Source organism: Lepidochelys kempii, chromosome 3 (assembly GCF_965140265.1).
Source record: "Lepidochelys kempii isolate rLepKem1 chromosome 3, rLepKem1.hap2, whole genome shotgun sequence".
In the NCBI taxonomy this organism is placed as follows: domain Eukaryota; kingdom Metazoa; phylum Chordata; order Testudines; family Cheloniidae; genus Lepidochelys; species Lepidochelys kempii.
The window spans coordinates 11881298-11902036 of NC_133258.1; the positions used below are offsets into that span (position 1 = coordinate 11881298).

Consider the following 20739-nt stretch of genomic DNA (forward strand, 5'->3'; position numbering starts at 1 on the left):
CGGGGTATTAGAATCACAGGCTTAGAAGGGACCGCAAGGGTCATGTAGTCTGACCCCCTGCCACGATGCAGGATTAAGTACGCTGATTTATTTAATTAACAAAAAAAAAACCCTTTACAATAGATTAATTTCTGGAATTCTATTTCTGTTGTGTCTTTCTTGCTGACACCATTAGGATTTATGTAACCTTTCATGTCCCTGCTTCATAGAAACATAGGACTGGAAGGTGCCTTCTGTGTCATCAAATCAAGTCCCCTGCTAAGGCAGGCAACCCTGTTGTATAAACTTTCCTTCTCTTGCCATGAGGTGCTAAAGCACCTTGCATGGGGATTCCCATCAGACCTCACTAGCTAAACAGGGTTAGGCTAGGTCAGTACTCAGTCCCCTTACTCAGCCAGAATGACCAGCTAATCTCACAGCAGCTCCTATGCTCCGCATTGAGAACAGAGTTTGTAGTTCTCATCTTCAAAGCTATTTCTGGGACTGGTCCTAGCTCCCTGTGGGTCTTTCCAGTGATGAGCTGCCAAAATCTTAACAACTGGTTCCTCCTCACCCCATGAGGGGGTCGTTGCCCACTCCCTCCCCCCCGGGACTCCTGCCCCATCTAACCCCCCCACGTTCCTTGATGCTGCCCGCCCCCCCGGACCCCTGCCCCATCCACCCCTCTCCCCTGACCATAGAGTTGGTGCCTAAGGCGCCACTTTGGGCCGGTTAAATTTAGAAGCCCTTTTAGAACCGGTTGTCCCTCACGGAACAACCGGTTCTAAAAGGGCTTCTAAATTTAACAACCGTTTCTAGCGAACCGGTGCGAACCGGCTCCAGCTCACCACTGGGTCTTTCCTCACTCTGCATGATTATGAATTCCTGTTACAGCAAGGGAATAAGCCACTGGAATAAAGCATATACCATCCTCAAGGGTGTTCGTGGGAAACAGAGTTTTCTTGGTAAATCCCTTGTGGCTTCACTCCTGGCAGAGCTTAGAGTCCCACCACCTCCAGACAGAAATGTAAAACCCATTTCCCTGACCTGGACCCCATAGACAAACCTAAGACAAAAGCCTACTGACTGTGGGGTGCGTAGAATTCAGTTAATGTGTTAACTCTTTGAGTAGGTCTATGCTGGAACTGCAGGTGTAATTTCCAGCTCAGGTGGCCGTCCCTGCACTAAGTTCTGATTGAGCTAACTTGCGAAAAACAGCCGAGTAGCCACAGCAGTGTAGCTGCAGTGAGACAGAGTAGGTGCCCCAAGTACGATCCCATCTGAAACCATAGGTGCGTACTTGGGCACCTAGCCTATCTGCCACTCGTGCTGCCACGGCTACACGTCTATTATTAGCATGCTAGCGTGGGTATGTCTACCCGAACTGGAAATGGCGCCTCCAGATCCAAGGCACACAAGCCCTTAGAGTTTGTAAGGCACTCAGATACTACAATGATGAATGTAGGGTAAGGATACATAGTCTAGGTAGATAAGAGACCTGGCTGTTGCCTGTTGTTAATGTAGCAGCTGGCACTCTACCCTTTAAATCAACACTATACTGATTCCCCAGCACGGTGGTTCTGCACATGTCCAATCCAAGTCCTCACCACTCATCACTGAAGAGTCCATGGCACTTTTCACAAGAGTAGCCAAACTAACCCCACTATTCTGGGGAATTACATTCTACCTCTATGATTTTAGTTGATTATGTTGTTCTTCCTGGGCCAAATCTTTACACCTGCTCAGGACATGACTCCCGCTGACTGCACTGTGGTCTAGTGGTTGCAGCAGAGGATTCCGAGTCAGGAGACCTGGGTTTTGTAGTGACCACTGCCACTAACATTGGGGAAACCAAACTACTTTCTATGCCACTTATGCCCCCATCGAAAAAAGGGGATTATGATAATTGTTAGAGCTGGACGAAGATCTTTTCTCCACATTTTTTATTTCTTGGATGAAAAATGGCTTCTCAACAAAATGAAAATTTTCACAAAAAAACCACAATTTGTTTAAAAAAAATGTTTTAAAGATTTTTTTTTGACAAAAACAACAAACATTCCTTTTTTTTTCCTTGAGCAGCTCAGGTAATGAGTTATCTTTTGGAAAGCACATTCAGATCCCTGATTGAGAATACCACTTTTTATTTTGTAACAGGATGTCTCAGCCTTCAGATATAAAGGTTCCCAATAGCATCTCATGAGGCACTTAATCCAAAAGCCTTTAGAAATTCTAAATAAATTAGAGGACAGGATGGTTCAATGGTTAGGGCACTTCCTAGGACTGGAGACCTGCTTAAATTCTCTGCTCCTCCACAGATTTCCAGTGTGAACCTGCGCAAGTCACTTAGGCTCAGATTTTTAATGACCCAGAAGTTTAAATCCCATTGACTCTCAATGGGATTTTGATTCCTAACTGCCTAAATGCCTTTTGAAAATGAGATTTAGGCTCCTAAATCAGTTAGGCATTGCAATGCTGAGCATTGCAACACCTAAATACCTTTAAAAATCTGGGCCATAGCCTTTCTGTGCCTCAATTCTCCATCTATAAAATGGGGATAATAGCTTATAGGGGTGTGTCGAGGATAAATGCATTAAAGATTGAGAGGTGCTCAGATATTATGGTGATGGAGGCCACGTAAGTACCTAAAATAGATGATGTGTTGTCTCTCTCCTTGAGAATCACCATCCAGATTAAGGTGCAGAATTTACCCTCCCTATTCTATTATACTCTTCTCCTTGCCAGCCTGCTTCTTTCTTTTTGCACTGCAAGTGAAGGTATGATTGTAGCAAGGTTAGGCATAGCCATGCTAGCTTTAATCTAGCTAGCATGGGTCTCTCTAGTAGTGAAGACGTGGCAGGACAGACTTCAGTGTGGGCTAACAACCCGACTACATACCCAGGGTCCCCAGCGGGCTCCTATGGGATCAGCTAGCCTTTACTGAAGCCCCTGCCGCCACACAGTCACTATTGTTGTTTCCCACACTGGCTATATTAAAGCGAGGATGGGTATACCCACACATGCTACAATTGCATCTTCATTGGCTGTCTAGATTTACCAGAAATGTAAATGAGACACAGGTCCTTATATTTCCTAGGCTCAGTCATGTGACATGAGGTGAAGAAGGGTCATGTGATTGAAAAAACCCTGAGTACCCCTGTCATTTGAGTTCTGCCTCCCGTTTGCTCTATATAGAGGAAAATATATTGTGGTGGTGAGTAGTAGTGTAAACACCTGTTTGGGCCCCTTTACAGTGTGCCGGTGGCCAAAGGCCTTAGGGTCTGTCTGTGCTGGAGATGTGATTTCCAGCTTGCCTAGACATACACCTGCTAGCTCTGATCAAGCTAGCATGCTAAAAATAGCAATGTCACTGCAGCTGCAGAGGCAGCAGGGCGGGCTAGCCACCCCGAGTAGGTACCTAGGGTCCAGACAGGAATCTCTAGGCGGCGAGGCCCTTCCGCTGCCTGTGGAGCCCTGGCTGCACTGCGACGTTAGAGAGCTAGCTTAATGCAAACTAGCGAGGGGTACATCTCCCCGAGCAGGGGATTACACCTCCACTCCAGTGTAGATGTAACCTGAGGGTAAATGACCGTCAGGCTCAGAAAGTTCAGTTTCCTACCCGAACTGCTATGTGTCAGGCTCTTTCTACAATGCTCAGGAAGAGTCAAATATCTCGCTTCCGCTTTGACGGACATACAACTGCGATGTGCTATTCCAGTTCACCTCTTGTTGCTACCGCTGCTTATGTGAGCTGGGCTGGCTACTGCATTTGAGTTGCTGGCAGCTAAAGGAGAAATGTTGCGTAGCCAAACATTACCACTACTGCTCATAGAGGAAGGATACATTAGAATTGCTCTCTCTTAAGAAGAGTGTTTTAACACATGAAAAAAAAATCACTCCAGCTTTTTGATTTCCCCCCTCCCCAAGCCCCCCATCATTTCATTTTATGTTTAGTGTACAAATCTGTACCATTTTCCGATTTTGCTGTTTCAAGTTCGTTGCACACTGGCAGCAGTGCTGAAGAGCGCTGTCAGATGGATGTAAATAATTCAGAGCCTTCGTATTATTCATGTTTTAGAAGAAGGAAAAACATTTCCAAATAGGAAAAAAAACAAGTTGCTGTATAATTGCAGGGCTGGGGGACATTTCCTGAAGCCTTCAGCTACATAGAAACTTCCCATGCAAATACGCACTTCCACTAAACCAAAAGTCTGTAATCAGTGGGATTACGGAGTTGTGCAGTTAAGTGGACCAGGCACTAAACCGGGAGTAAGGAGATCTATGTCCTATTCCTGGCTCTGCCATGTGGCCTTGGGCAAGTTACTTCCCCTCCCACTCTTTGGGAGAAGAAGTAACTTGTGTTGTCTATTTAGATTGTCTTGTCTATTTGTCTTGCCTGTTTAGATTGCAAGCTCTTGGGGCAGAGGCTCTCCCTTATTCTATATACATACAGCCCCTAGCTCAGTGATGCCCCAGTTTTGATTGGGGCATCTGGGCACCCCAGAATATAAATGATGATAATGCATAAAAGATGATGGTGCACTTCTCTAACAAATATTCAGATCCCTCTTGTTCCTTCCAGTTCACAGTGCCAATGGGTCTTGGGGGGTGAGCAGAACTAACAATGAATTAGAACCTTAGATCCCAGCACTTATGAATTTTGGGATAGTTTGAATCTGGCATTCAACGTTGCCCTTCACTGCAGGTAGATGGCTTAATACTTTTAACTAGTCGCAGCAGGGGCCTTTGGCTCTTTCCTTTCCTTTCAGGCTAGCCTCCTTCCTATTTCCATTCTTTCCAAGAGCAGGGAGTCAGCTGATGCCAAAGATACTTGGCAGCACTACTTCCCCAGGCCAGCTGCTAGCCTGTCCCCCAGTGGAATGTTTTCTGAACTGAGTAACCCCCCTCCATGGCGATCAAGAGAATCTTCTCTATGCTATTTCTAGATCTCACTCTCCTGTGTGTGCGCCACCAGCCAAATCACCTTCATGTTAAGTTGAAAGAACATCAGCTTGCAGCCCGGAACATCAGCCCACATAATGTGCATTCAAATAGAGTATAGGTCAAAGAGGCTTCATGGACAGGGGCAGTGCCCTACAAATGGACTCGTCAGGGAAATGTGGAGGCAAGTAAATAAGGGGCTACAGAGAATGATACAATAAAGTACATTTTTACAGCACAACTGGAAGATGTCTTGGGGGAAGGTGGATTTCATCCAGAGGTATTGAAGGTTGTAAACAAGAATGAGGGAATGGTCTATGATTGGTGCCAGGGTGTGTAACTAGGAAAAATGGAAAGAAGTTGAGAAAGGAAAACTGGGCAGCGGGGAAGATTTCCTCACAATGAAGTCCATTGGTCTTGGATAATCTCCCAGGAGAATGGTGAAAGAAAGTACCATCATTTGAATAATTTAAAACTGCACTGGGCATAGCACAAAACATGTACTGTAGGGAATAATTCTGCATAGCCTCTCTGGGCATGATGCAGATGGCCTTATAGCTGGTGGAATTTCCCATCTATAATCATAGGACCACTGGTGCTTCCTCAGAGCCATGTAATGCAGGAGGCAAGGTTTCCATCTTATCTGTTAATGCTGTCAGAGTGGATTGTATCTTAAATCGGGGAAAGACCCTGATGGCAAATGTTAATACTCAAACCCAGATCACCCGAATCTTAGTCTAGTTCCGGAGCCACAAGGCTATCCTTCTCTTCTTATGCAGTCAGAAGTTTTCTGGGGCTAACAAAACAATCTAGAGTCCGGCCATCAGAATCTCACTCTGATTCCATAGTGTTGGAAGTACTGTGCGTTTTTGTTTAAAGAGAACGGAACAGATGGTCAGTTGCACGGCAATAAATGCAGTGACTGACATGGAGTTGCTTCAGATTTACCCTGGTGTAAAAGATCAGAATTTGGTCCTGTTTGTCTGAATCTTGGTTCTGTGTTTTTTGCTTTCGTGTCATGTTGATGTTAACCCAAATGCACCATGTTTCCTTGTCGTGATGTTACTTGGCAGGAGATATTAAGGAGGGAAGAGACAGATGAATTCAGCACTCCCTGAAAATGAGCCTTTTTGATTGTGTATATAAATGAATCCATTCCAGGGAGTCACTTTAGGGAGGTTGAGATCAGGATCTCAAATTCACAGCTGCCTGCTGTTTCTACTGTCAGCCAAACTTGAGCCCTTAATATAGAACTAGTAAAGAATTAATTCCCTCCCCCCCCCACTGCCATGAAAAATTGGGGGGAAAAGGGCCTTTTCTTTCAGAATATGTAGGGAGTTTGACAATATTTTAAAGAAAATCCAATTTTGGCTTCTGAAAATCCCCAAAATCTTTGATTTTTTTGGTTTTCAGTTTTTTGATCAAAACCCAATTGAAAAATACTCCCCCAAATACCCGCCCCCAGACATTTTTGCAAAAACATTTCTATTTTGTCAAAAAAATCATTATTTTTTGTTAGAAATTATTCTGTCTACTATTTGTATCAGTTCCATCTGAACCTAAATAAAACCCCAAGAACTTTGAGGGAAATATGGATCTGGACATATCTCAAAAAAAGCGTGTTCTATCACGTCCAGTTGAAATTTAAACTAATGTGTCAGTTAAACTGCCCTGGAAGGGCTCTTTACATCTTGTAAAAATATAATTGAAGCTTATAAAAGTCTTTGTAAATCTATATGCAAGAAAGTTATTGAGTGCTGTGAAGAACAGCGTATGCCGTGATGCAGTGTTGAGTGGCTGCAGGCTAGATATGGTCGCTCAAAATGCCACTGCTAACCATATTATCTTGGAAATGTGAGTCCCTATTAATATTAAAATAAATTCTCATTAAAAATTGTCATAATGTGATTAAGTGACTTTAAAAGTTTCTTCTCCTCATGCATGATTTTTACAAGAGGAAAGCATTAGAATAATCTCCATTACACAGCACCTTCCATCCCAAGGAATTCTAAAAACACTGAGTAAACTTTATACAGTCCAGGAGTAACTTTGCAACTCACTCATTTTCATCTGCCTCCACTGCGGAATTTTGAAAGCCAGGATTTTTGCCCTGCTCCAGCCTTGCAGCTGAGCCTTTTATTGCTTCACTCTTTTATTTTGCTGGAGATGAAAAGATTAGCTCACTTTTTGATTACCTTAATTCCTAAATCTGGTCTAATATCCTCTCCAGTGTGAAAGGAATCGTGTACCCTGTACTTTTATGACTTCAAGAGAAGAGTTCAAATGATTACTCTAGTTTTGCTTCTCCTTTGAGCTTTACTTATCTTGGTGCCTATGTGTGTACCAATTCCCGCGTCAAACACATGCAAAGCCACACTTTTTCACTCACTACACACATGCACTGTTGCCCTCTGTACACACATCTTCACTAAATACACACAGGTTTCAGAGTAACAGCCGTGTTAGATAAGCTATTAGATAAGCTATTACCAGCAGGAGAGTGAGTTTGTGTGTGTATGGGGGTGGGGGGGTGAGAAAACCTGGATTTGTGCTGGAAATGGCCCACCTTGATTATCATACACATTGTGAAAAGAGTGGTCACTTTGGATGGGCTATTACCAGCAGGGGAGTGAGTTTGTGGGGGGTGCAGAGGGTGAGAAAACCTGGCTTTGTGCTGGAAATGGCCCAACTTGATGATCACTTTAGATAAGCTATTGCCAGCAGGACAGTGGGGTGGGAGGAGGTATTGTTTCATAGTCCTCTGTGTGTATATAATGTCTTCTGCAGTTTCCACAGTATGCATCCGATGAAGTGAGCTGTAGCTCATGAAAGCTCATGCTCAAATAAATTGGTTAGTCTCTAAGGTGCCACAAGTCCTCCTTTTCTTTTTGTAGATACACACACTTATTCACACATACAGACTCCTTTCCTACACTTACACACAGTGTTCTGTTAGCTTAAATTGGCCTTGAGGGGTCACGGTTAAGCTGGTGAGCATTTAACAGCTGGACGCTGGCTGTTCAATTAACAAGCCTACTTGTTTGAATTTCCTACCTGTGTCCGGCTTGCTACACTGTATTTCTTACATAATTGATTGGTCCTAAGATTGAATTGATTTTTAGCGTAATGTTCATGGACAATGGCAGTACAGATGTGAGGTAAATTATGGCAGTCCCAAAATGCATGCTTCCAAATTTTTACCTCGGTTTCTGGATGCCCAACTTGAAACACCTTGTGTCTGATTTTCAGAACTGTATATCCCGTAATGGCTGCTCAGCATCTCTGAAAACCACGCACAAAAGGCCGGATTCTTCTCATACTTTTACCAGTATAAATCAGGAGAATATCCACAGAAGATAGGAGTTACATCATGCAAGGGAGATAAGAATCACATTCGCAGTCTTTGGACTTGAGTACACAGATTTAGTGACAATATCTAAAGAGTTTGAACCTCCACAATTAAAGAAAAAAAATGTTCTTGGGTCCACCACCTAAACTATAAGAGTTTGCTGGAGTCAGAGTTTGCATTTAACCTCCATGTGTACAACAGTAAATTAGAGTATTAACACAAATGTTTGCAGCCCCATTTGAAGTGAGCTGCTATTTGATTTCCTGTTTTAAGGAGATGGATAATCATAATGGGTTATTTCACAAATGTACCAAACAGAATGCGTTTAGAGATAAACACAGCGCCTGCCACCATACGCAGAGATATGGAGCCTTAGGATAAGAAAGCTAATGGTAAACATAAACAGGAGAGTTAATATTTGTTCTCCTTGGTGCTGTTGATTGGTTCAGCAAATCCTTTGTGGGCCATCTATGTTCAACAGCTCTACACAGTACACTTGAGCTAAATTACATAACAGTTTATACAGCCGCAATGGTAAATTGTGATTCAGATTGTAAAGTTCTGTCTCGTAACTATGCCATATTTCTAAAGCAAATTACTCCTTAATTGAATTACTCCACTTCAATATAAAAATACAGCACTGTCAATGGGTCATCCATTTTTTTCTGATACAGTTTGTAAAAGCTTCCAACTGTTTAAAGCAGGGGTTAATTTTGCATTAAGACCACTGCCTCCTGGTTTCTTTCAAATAAAGCCAGGGGAAGTTCAGGGAAAGGCTCTTTCTTTTGGTAATGAAGCTCTCTCATGTTAATGATCCATGCAGGCTCCCTTGGCTCCTTTGAATTAGAAATACTCGAGCCTGTGCTCCTCTGCTTCATTAACATTAAAGAGAGGTAGATTGGTGGCTATTTAGGGCACAGTGAAATTGTTGGCTATTTAGGGCAAATGAAAATGGTGCTAATTGTGGCTGGTAAATTCCATTAGCCGTCTAATCCCATTTTGGAGTTAGTTTGGCAAGAATATGAGAAACAAGCACAGAAACATCCTTTTGAAGGGAATGTGGTATCAAAGTCAGGGTTAACTTGGACGAACTAACTCTTTCATAAAGTGGCAGGGCTTTTTCAACCCTCCCAAAACCTGGTTTGATTTTTTTGGTGCTGATGCCGGATTAAGGTACATGTGGGTGGGGTAATATCTGAATGAAGAGCAGGACAAAGTGTGGGAGAGTTGGAGAAAAAACATTCCCAGTTGAGGGGATCCAGCTGTGGAACAAACTTCCAGAGGCTATTCAGGGAACATGGAGTCTGACTGTCCTCAGGAAGCATTGCAAAACCTTCCTGTTTGGAAAGGCCTTACCTCCACAGAAATGACACCCACCCAAAAAGCTCCAAACAACCAAAAAGAAAAACAACCCTCAAGCCCCTAAAACCAATCAACCTAAAACATAGAGTAAATGAATAAAACCTAAAGAGAAAAAAATAAAAAAACCCAAACCTTATCCCAAATGGAGTTTTTAGGCCAAAACGGGAGAAATGCCAGTGACTCCATAAAGAGAACTAGGAACTTTTCCATTGTTAACTGATGATACACGGAAGGCACTCTCCTACTACGGTGATGGGCAGCAGTGCAAAACCGTGTGACTGACAGATTGTATCCAGACTGGGTTGCGCAGACTGAATTTTCTGTCCACTTTCACACCTATTGGCTCCCATAGAAAAACTGCCTCAAACACACAGTTGCCTGTGGGGCTTCAATATAATGCAGAGATACTGTGAAAATAGAAAAACAAAAGTGACATGTTGCACTGAAGCTGGGAATTGTGGCCCTGAATCTCCTCTCACTTGCTGTGGTTTTCCATCACTGTAGCACAGGGATCGGCAACCTTTGGCAAGTGGCCCGTCAGGGAAATCCGCTGGCGGCTGGGACGGTTTGTTTACCTGCAGTGCCCACAGGTTTGGCCAATCGCAGCTCCCACTGGCCGTGGTTCACCGTCCCCGGCAAATGGGGGCTGCTGGAAGTGGCAGCCAGCACATCCTCGTATGAAGGTTTTCCTCCATACCTGAGCAGGTGTGAAAGTGCTCACAACCTGACAGTACCATAGTGGTTGTCAGTTGCTTGCTTAATTAGTGTGAATACCTTGGCCCATCTGATGCCTACAAAGGGAGGTTTATTAGTAGTGAACCACCCATTTAACCCTTCTAAGCTCCTTCCAGTCAGTTTCTATTGATTTATTCTCCATACTCCCCTCCACCCACTATCCTGCTGCTGAGTGTTCTGTAAAAGGCCATAATCCTGGCATTGTACCTAGTTCGTGTTAAAAGTTTCTGATCGAAGCTACATTCATCTTCACTACAGAGGCATGGCCCATATATAGCTCAGGCCCTAGCATGCCAGGCTCCTTTTGGATCAGGATGGGGCTTGCTATACTGAGACCTGTAACCCCAAACAACTGTACCTCTGTATTAAGGATCCAGGGAAGAGCCTGTGGGCTGTAGTTGGCCACCCCTGCCCTAAACCTTTCCATACATGGGCCAGATTATGTCTTTGAAACTATGAGTGTGACTGGTGATAAGGGAAGGGCTATGTTGTAGCGTGAGCCCCAGCAGGGCTGACTCAGCCAGAATCCTTCCTGGAGCTTTGAGGGAATGTACACTACACTGCCGCATCATCCTGACCACCCTTGGAAAGCAAGCTCTGTCTGCTTCCCTCCATGTTGGATAAACTCTCCTGGCTGAGAGCAATGTCACGTATCCCCAAAGGGATTATGCCAGGTCCCTACCCAAGGACGCAACCGGGGAAGGCTTGTTGTGCCGTCTCCCCTTCCTACACCCTTTGTTTGCCAATACAGAGCTGGGACAGTGTATAATACTTTGAACTACAAAGGAATTAGCCTCACCTCTCCCACTGCCATTAAAGGGAAAATTCCTAGTGACTTTTAATGGAAATTGTGTGATTCTATCATGAAACTCTTCCAAAATGCATGGAAGGCTGTGTCATTTTTACAGTGCACACAAGTATGCTAGGTTCTCTGTAGTATGTAAGCTGTTTGGGCAACATCTTTCTACACAATCTAATTCTAGATGTGACGAAACAAGAGGGGTTAACTAACTTCCCAGAAAGTACTGACTTGGTAGGGTGGAGGGAAGAGGTCAGGAAGTACAAGAATCCCAGCTTGGGTACAAGGCTAAGCTTGTCTTCAAGCAGTGTAAAGTGTTGTTATAGTATTCATTGTGCTAGGAGCTGGCTAACAGTGGAGAACACTGAAAGGTGTTTTTTTTTTTGTTTTGTTCTTTTTATTTTTAAGAAGGAGCTTGTGAAAAAAAACAGTCTGATAACCTTCATCGGTCAGATATTGAGGGGGCAGTGGGTACAAATCTGGTATTTATTTTGGAAGTGGTTTGATGTTGGAATGAGTGCAAGTCTTTCTTCTGATGACAAGAGACTGTCTTGCATTTGATTCTTCTGGTGGGGTATGGTATTGAAAATCTGTTCCAGTATTTATCGGTCGCTCGCTGGCCTATGTATCTCCTGTGTCCTGCTGATTGTGACTCCCTTCATGTCCATGTTATGTTTTGTATTTGTAGTGGGCTAATATATTTGCACTTTCAATTAAGTATGCCTGTCCACTGCTGCTTTATATGGACAAGGATTTATCTGATCAACACATGTAGCTTGCTTCCAAGTGAATGATTTTGTCGAGGTAGGGTCTTCTGTTTGTAGTTCTGGGAGGACTTAGTAGGCCTTAGACTTTACGTGTGTGTCTTCCTTTTTGCTTATTTCTCCTTCCACTCCTGCCAGCTGCAGTGATTCTGGGGCTGTAGGCACCAGTGGATATGTGCATCTTGACATTAAACACCGTACCAGGCTGCTATTATAGCCTTCTGTGGGAGTGTTTCTCCAATCAAGAAACATTTTCTTTGCTCTTTACAGGTTTCTTTAATAGAGTCTGAACAATTCTAACTGCTGATTAGGCTTTGCCATATGACTGCCTGGTATGACTGAATTCCCACTCCTGGGTAAACTACACAAATTCACTGCAAGTAAACTGGGGTCTCTTCTCTAAAACTACACAGTTTGAGATATCACTTGTGCTGAAACGCTTCACTGCTTGTGTAATGCTGACAGGCCCCGGTCGTCAGCAGGATTGAACCTGGGACCTCTGGAGCTTAGTGCATGAGCCTCTACTGCATGAGCTAAAAGCCAACTGCCTGTTAGCTAAGGCTAACAGAACACCACAGCCAGAAGCTGTGTGGGTTATATACTTCCCCTAGCTAAGGAAACATGTCCCGAGCTTCAGAGACTTCCTAGTTGAGATCCCCGATGAGCCCCCACTTGTAACGCTGACAGACCCTGGTCATTAGCAGGTGGGATCAAACCTGGGACTTCTGGAGCTTAATGCATGAGCCTCTACCACATAAGCTGAAAGCCAACTAGCTGTTAGCTAAGGCTGCAGAGCAGACTCATTTAACTGTCTCTTGCTAAGTGGTTTTGGTGCCACTAGATGGGACAGAACACCACACCCAGAAGGTGTGTGGGTTACACTTGGTCTGTGATGATCACTGTAGTAGTGTCTGACAGTTTGGCTAGTTCCCAGAAATCTGCATAGTCCTCTATAATAATGAAAGCGGCAAAGAGTCCTGTGGCACCTTATAGACTAACAGACGTATTGGAGCATGAGCTTTCGTGGGTGAATACCCACTTTGTCAGATGCAGACTGTTAAGAGCCATTAGGAAAGGGATAGATAATAAGACAGAAAAAATACCATAATGTCAGTATATAAATCCATGGTACACCCACACCTTGAATACTGTTGCATTTCTGATCACCCCAATCTCAAAAAAGAGATATTGGAACTGGAAAGGGGTCAGAGAAGGGCAACAAAAATGATGAGGGGTGCGGAACAGCTTCCATCTGAGGAGAGATTAAAAGGGCCCGGACTTTTCAACTTGGAAAATAGATGACTAAGAAGGGATACGATCGAGGTCTATAAAATCGTGACTGGAGTGGAGAAGGTGAATAAAGAAGTATTATTTTTATATTGTATTTGTATTGGCGACCCTAGCCTCTGTTGGTGTCTCCAGCCTCTTCTTACCAGAAGCTGGGAATGGATGACAGGGGATGGATCACTTGATGATTCCCTGTTCTGTTCATTCCCTATGGGGCACCTGGCATTGGCCACTGTCGGAAGACAGGATACTGGGCTAGATGGACCTTTGGTCTGACCCAGTCTGGCCATTCTTATGGTCTTATTTACTCCTTCACATAACACAAGAACCAGGGGTCACCCAATGAAATTAATAGGTGTCAGGTTTAAAACAAACAAAAGGAAGTACCATTTTACACAACGCACAGTCAATCTATGGAACTCATTGCCAGGAGATATTGTAAAGGCCAAAACTATAACAGGGTTAAAAAAAGAATTAGATAAGTTCATGTAGGATAGGTCCATCAATGGCTATTAGTCAAGATGGTCAGGGATGCAACATCATGCTCTGGGTATACCTAGCCTCTGATTGCCAGAAGCTGGGAGTAGATCGCAGGGGATGGATCACTGAATGATGCCTGTTCTGTTCATTGCCTCTGAAGCACCTGGCATTGGCACTGTTGGAAGACAGGATATTGGGCTAGATGGACCATTGGTTTGACCCAGTATGGCCGCTCTTATGTTCTTACAGTTTGGGAGACAATAAGGGGAAGAGAGGGCTGTCCTGTGGTGATAGCTGTTTAAAAGCTTTGGGGTAATCAATATGGGTGAATCTAGTAACTCCAGCTGTACTTTATTCTTTTTAGTACTGGAATTCAGCTATCTTAACTACAATGTGTCTCACACACATGAATGTTGTCATTATTACTGTACATTGTTGAGTAGTTTTTGATGGACTGGACTGGAGATAAGTGAGAAATGGGAAATTAGAGAAGAAGTAGTTTTTTGAGTTTTTCTTTGGATGATCAGATAAATGGTTCTGTGAAATCATCACCTTTTTGCGAGAAGTTGACTAACCAAACAATTGTCCATGATGCAATCCACACACTCTCTTTCAAGTCTCTTCCTTTGTGCAGGAGCTGAAAAAGATATTTGTGAGCTTAAATGACATATGCTTCCCATTGTTTAATGGCCATTTTATAGATTATTATTCATATATTTGCTCCCCCCTGAGAAGTTAACATTGTGGAAAGACATGTAATGCTAATGTGTTGCACTTACAGACGGTAGTGCTTTCCATCCAAAGATCTCAAAGGGTGGTAGAAACACCAGTAAATTAAGCTTCATGCCAGCTTTGTGAATTAGGTATTATCTGCATTTTAGAGATGGAGTAACTGAAACACAGAGAAGTTAAGTGACAGAATTGGGAATAGAACCCTTAGTTTCCAGGCCATATTTCTGAGGATCCAATGAAGTTAATTGAAAGAATCCCGCTAACTTCAGTGGGCTTTGGGTTAGGTCCTAACAACTGAAAAAATCTGAGGTAAAGTCCGATTCAGATTCACACAATTCAGATATATTCTTGTTCTGGCTTTAGGAACTGACCGTGTAGAAGGCCTGTTAATCAATTGAGTAATCTTTGGGTATGGCTTGAGACAGGACTTGTGAAGAATGTTGAAGTTTTGGGAACTTCTTTTCATTCCAGATTGGTCCTTTAGACATTTTTCATGAAAAAACATGAGAGTGTGACAAAGCAAGCAAGAGAGAGAGAGAGACCCAACCTGTGCTAGATCAGCAGTTAGGGCATGCACCTACGATGTGAGAGACCCAGCTCTCCCTGCTTCAGAAAGTATAGTCTAGCACAGTGGTTCCGAAACTTGTTCCGTCGCTTGTGCAGGGAAAGCCCCTGGCGGGCCAGGCCAGTTTGTTTGCCTTCCTCTTCCACAGGTTCGGCCGATCGCGGCTCCCAGTGGCCGCGGTTCCCTGCTCCAGCCAATGGGAGCTGCTGGAAACAGCAGCCAGGATGTCCCTCGGCCCGCGCCGCTTCCAGCAGCTCCCATTGTCCTGGAGCAGCGAACCGCGGCCGCTGGGAGCCGCAATCAACCGAACCTGTGGACGCAGCAGGTAAACAAACCAGCCTGGCCCACCAGGGGCTTTCCCTGCATAAGTGGCGGAACAAGTTTGGGAACCACTGGTCTAGCCGATAGCAAACAGGCCTGGCTCTACCACAGACCTTCTGTGGAACCTTGGACAAGTCACTTCACCTGTTTCCTCTCCACCCTTTGTCTTTCTCATCTATTTGCAGTATGAACTCCTCAGGGCAGAGCCTGCACCCCCATCCCAGATGGGGCCTGTAGGCTCTGCTATAAAAAAAAGTAAAATGTAATAATATTATTAAATGAAGGGTTTGAACACAGATTTAATGTATTTTTTTCCTAGAAAAGAGGCTCCAGACTTTCCTTATAATTTAACCGTGACTGATAGTTATAATAAGACAACCACAGTCCATTACGTCTCTGATACTTTATCAAACCCCTATGGTTGGATGGCTCTGCTCTTGGACCAGGAGACTTACACTCTGACTTTTGGTAACCCTTTCGTCAGCAAACAACTGCAGGTAATGCTGTGTGTTTTGTTTGTTTTGTTTGTTTATAAAATGGCTTTTGTAATGGATGAACAGCATTAACCAAAACTATATCAAGGAACAAAGGAAGAGAAACCCTCCCATTGTTCTGGATGGGCAAACAAAGGAGGAAAAGTACTGTGTGCACATAAAAGAACACAAGATAGTCTTCAGATCACATACACCGGCAACTTTATGAAATTGCTCTGAGCTGGAAGAGCATTCTGGGCACTATTGGTGAATGTTCGCCCCAGTGCAGAGGGCCAGAACAAGATCTGTGAACCACTTAAGACCCACTGAAGCTTGGTCTTGATGGCCCCTAATTTCTACCCTCGTTTTAATGTGGTCAGGAGGATTGATTTAGCGTCCACTTCCCACCTCTCATACATAGTCTTTAACATTCTATGCTTCTGATGCCAATTCACAAAAGAATGCATTACACTTCAAGAAAATGCATGTTCATTATGTTTCCCTCCATCTAGTACTCGGCTACATTCGATAACTTCGTTGCTGGGAATTACTTACTGGTGGAACATGAGAACCTCCCATCCTATGCTGAGGTCATTCTGCTCTGTGGGACAAGGCCTGGTCAGCCACTCCAGTCACTTCCTTCACACAGTCATAACAAGGGCTGTGACTGGTTTTTCAACAGCAAGTTGGGGAAACTAACCTATTTAGGTAAGTGCAATGCAAGTAATATATGTAACGTGCAAATGAGCAGTGCTGGAGCGGCCAATCTGCAATTAAAGGCTCTGATCTGCAAGGTCTTAGGCATGGACATAGCTTTAAGTCAGTAGGACTACTCAAATAACAAGTTATGCACATGCCCAAGCCTTTTCAGGGTCAGGGCCTTAATCTCTTAGTTATCCACAAAGGAAGGTACAGTATGAGCCTTGGCAACTGATGCTTTGGAGGTAAAAAGACTTTTGGAGTCCATTATCAATCCCTTGAATCCCCCACCTTAAATGTCTTAGGAGATATTTGCTGTGAGTCCAATCCTGCACCCACTGAAAGTCATGGGAGTATTATTATTTTTTTTTTTACTAAGGATTACTAATATGAAGAGTGGGTCCTTACATCGTGAACTCTCAGTGGCTTTGTAGGCCCATAGGTTTGAAAACGTTGACTTTTTAGAGATAATTTCTAAATGTTGTGGCTATTGACTGTTCTTTATTGTGATTTACTGACTGTTCTTTATTGCAATTTGGCATTGACAACCTCTTCAAAACCTGGGACTTTCACCCCTTTATCCTTTTCTCCAGCAAATCGGTCACTCTGGTGCTAAATTCTGGTTGTGAAAGGAGAAGTAATGATTAGGACCATGATTAATAATGGCAGTACCGGAAGTCACTAGACCTCACAGTGCCCTTGGGAGGCAGCTATTATCATTGTCATTTCACATATATGCTATATCTATACTGCAACCGGGGGTGTAACTTGGAGCTCCCATACTTTATCCCATAGATGTATGTACTTGCACTCCCGTTCGTCCAGTCTATATAGTTAAAAACAGCAGAGAGAACACAGTGGTTCAGGCTTCAACTCAGGCAATGGAAGCCCACTTGACCCCCTGGATAGGTACTTCACGATAGTGTAGACATACCCTTAGTGAAGCTAAAACACAGAAGGCCTGAATCTGACTTAGCTAGACCATTTTGACACTCGTACAACTTCATTGGCTTTATTGAGTTACTTCTGATTTGCACTGATTTGATTGCAGTAAAACCTAGAGAAGTTAAGTGACTCACCCAAGGTTGTGCTACACATGTATCACAGAGCAAAAAATCTTGATTTCTTTGCAATTTACTAACAGTAAGGAGGGGGAAAAGACACATACAGCTACATGCAAATCTGAAGATAATTCTCCACTGAGGACCTATTATTTCCAGTACAAATATGTCAACAGTTGGGCACTTTGGATACCCTGCATAACATTTTCCTTGAAGTAGGGAAGCCTGGGAAAGCTGGAAACCTGTGGTGTATTTCTTGGCACGTTATTGACATTAAATAAATCGATCTGACTAATGTTGTCAACAGTAGTGAACTATGATGTACCATTTAGCACGCAGCAGTCTCAAACAGAATGGTTACATTTCTATTCCTCCTTTCATCTTGTTTGCATTCTGATTGTGTTGCATTTAGTACAATGTTTTTTTAATACGGGGGGATAGAATCACATATTTGGCATTCAAATGAATTAAAACATCTCCATCTCACATTTATAATCCATGCTGAGAACATTTGACTAGACTGCAACTTGTACTTTACTTACATTATAACTGGGAGACCATTAATACAATCTACAAGATGGCCACAGTGGTCCCTTCCAGCCTTAAAATAGACGAATCTGTACATTGAAACAGAGAGAATGGCGCTTTTGGTTTTAGCCCTTGGAACACTCTGCTGTTTAACATTGGGAGCTGTTTTTATTTTTGTTACATTTAACTATATGAAATAATTAGTCAACTAATTAATCCAGTTTACACGTTTTGTAGGATTCTTCAGCTGTCACTCACGTCCAAGCCTGAGGCCTATGTTTAGTCTCAGTTCTCTTGTTCATGTGACTTGGTCGCCATGGCTACTGTCTGCATCTGCTGACACCCTACTCTCTATTTACTGCTTAATTAAGAATTTCACGCTCAGCCCTTATCTGCCGCTAAGAACAAGAACACACTGTTAAGAAATTCCAAATTTAGGCTGCTGCACAAGGAAAGCCTTTCTTGTAGGCCTGACTGTGTGGAGCCTCTTTAACTATTCTCTTGGCAACTGAGCTGCCACCCTTCAATCAAAAATCATTAAATGGGGCAGAGATAATGAGCATGTAGCATATCAAAAGGAGGATGTTTGCTTGTGCTAAGGAGGAAAAGCTGTAAGGGCCTATAAGCAGCCGCCACTTCAAAGGAAGAGGGGGCTGCCCCGTCAGCAGGGCTGATAAAGCATCATTTGTTCCTGCTTGACTTATGTAAAAGGTCTGGTATGTTAGAGTCCCGTCTTGCAGACGCGAGTCTGCGCTCTTGGTGCTCGTGTGTCAGCAGTTAGGCAGCTGGGCCCAAACAGCATCAGCCAGAGCATATAATCACTTGACTCCGTCTCGACAATGGACACTTGTAGGGGGTGGTCAGGGGGAGGTCCCTAGGATAATAGGAACACAATTATTGCAGCTGCTAGGGAGGGCTATAATTCTTCCTGGAGAAAGTAGCAGGCCCTCATAGAGTTGGGGGAAGACCTTGAGTGTATTATTCATATTCTGACTTTTGGAAGCACTTTGCTGTACCGGTGGGGTTCCAGCAGCTGCTCATGTATCGCCTCTCTCTAATAATTGTACATTCTGTCAGGGGTCAACTTACTTTTGACCCTCTCCCTTTGTGCCAGTTAAAAGGCTTTTTAGGGCAAACTGTTGGGTAGTGGCAGGGGTGCATTAAATTCAAAATTAACGTCAGTAAATACAGATCAGATGCCAGCTCATTCAGAGGCAGGCTCCTAAATTCACACAGCCCTTTGCTCAGCCCCAATGGAAATTTAAAAAAGACCCAACAACTGGGAAGATATTGTTATTCAAAAAAGCCAAACAGCTGAATGAATCTGCCTCAGCCAGCACTGGGGACTGTTCATGTTCAGCTCAGATGCTCTCTACGCCCCCCTTGTCTGATCGGTCACGGAATTTGACCAGCATCCTGCAAGCTCTCGTCTTCGGGGAATGAAACTGTCTGACACAAAGGATGAGAAAATATAAGGTTGGGAACAAGGTGGTTAAGCTGCCCCGGTGCTTTACTTGTTTGGAAATTAGAGCGCGGCACAAACAATGCAGAAGACTCCTAATGTGGAACGATTATAATTATAATGGGCGATAAGTAGAACCCACAGGATCCAATGTTTCAAATGCATGGAGGACACATGCAATGATCCTGTTAACCAAGGTGCTGACTGCTACCTTTGCACGTTAATCCTGTTAACTAACTCCCATGCAGCCCTTTGAAAAAGGATCTGTTCAGAAGTTCAAAATACAAGGTGCTCACAGGCAGATTATTCCCCTTCGCTGCTGGGAGCTGGGGGAAGAGGGTTGTAGCCTCCTGTGCTGAAGGAATTTGGGGGCTACTCTCATTCATACCTCTGTAACTATGCTGTTAGGGTTGCTATGTATCCTTGTGTACGTGGGAAGGTGCTATTTTCCTCCAGGACGTCTTGTGTCCCAAAAGAAATGCTCTCGAAGCACTTGTGGGTCCTGAAGTCACTGTCTGGCCCTATGAAATGCTAACCTACTGTGACACAGGCTCATGTCATGACTGTTGTCATAAAAATAAATGGAAGGGTAAACCCCTTTGAAATCCCTCCTGGCCAGGGGAAAGCTCCTCTCACCTGTAAAGGGTTAAGAAGCTAAAGGTAACCTCGCTGGCACCTGACCAAAATGACCAATGAGGAGACAAGATACTTTCAAAAGCTGGGAGGAGGGAGAGAAACAAAGGGTCTGTGTCTGTCTGTAGTCGTCTTGGCCAGGGACAGAACAGGAATGGAGTCTTAGAACTTTTAGTAAGTAATCTAGCTAGGTATGTGTTAGATTATGAATTCTTTAAATGGCTGAGAAAAGAATTGTGCTGAATAGAATAACTATTTCTGTCTGTGTATCTTTTTTGTAACTTAAGGTTTTGCCTAGAGGGGTTCTCTATGTTTTTGAATCTAATTACCCTGTAAGGTATCTACTATCCTGATTTTACAGGGGGGATATCTTTATTTCTATTTACTTCTATTTTTTATTAAAAGTCTTCTTGTAAAACACTGAATGCTTTTTCATTGTTCTCAGATCCAAGGGTTTGGGTCTGTGGTCACCTATGCAAATTGGTGAGGCTTTTTATCCAACATTTCCCAGGAAAGGGGGGGTGCAAGTGTTGGGAGGATTGTTCATTGTTCTTAAGATCCAAGGGTCTGGG

The 20739-nt window shown here is 43.5% G+C and overlaps 1 protein-coding gene across 27 annotated transcripts in view; it reads left to right on the forward strand.

The window, feature by feature from the left end:
- Positions 1 to 20739, forward strand: part of PKHD1 (PKHD1 ciliary IPT domain containing fibrocystin/polyductin) — a 467199-nt gene that overhangs the window by 225555 nt on the left and 220905 nt on the right. For all 27 annotated transcript variants that reach the window (XR_012157892.1, XR_012157891.1, XR_012157890.1 and 24 more), the window contains 2 exons: positions 15631 to 15808; positions 16297 to 16492. Coding sequence is in view for 20 of the 27 variants with exons in the window: in XM_073335719.1 (XP_073191820.1) it covers positions 15631 to 15808; positions 16297 to 16492 (374 nt within the window). In the remaining 7 variants the exon portion in view is untranslated. The remainder of the gene's footprint in view (positions 1 to 15630; positions 15809 to 16296; positions 16493 to 20739) is intronic.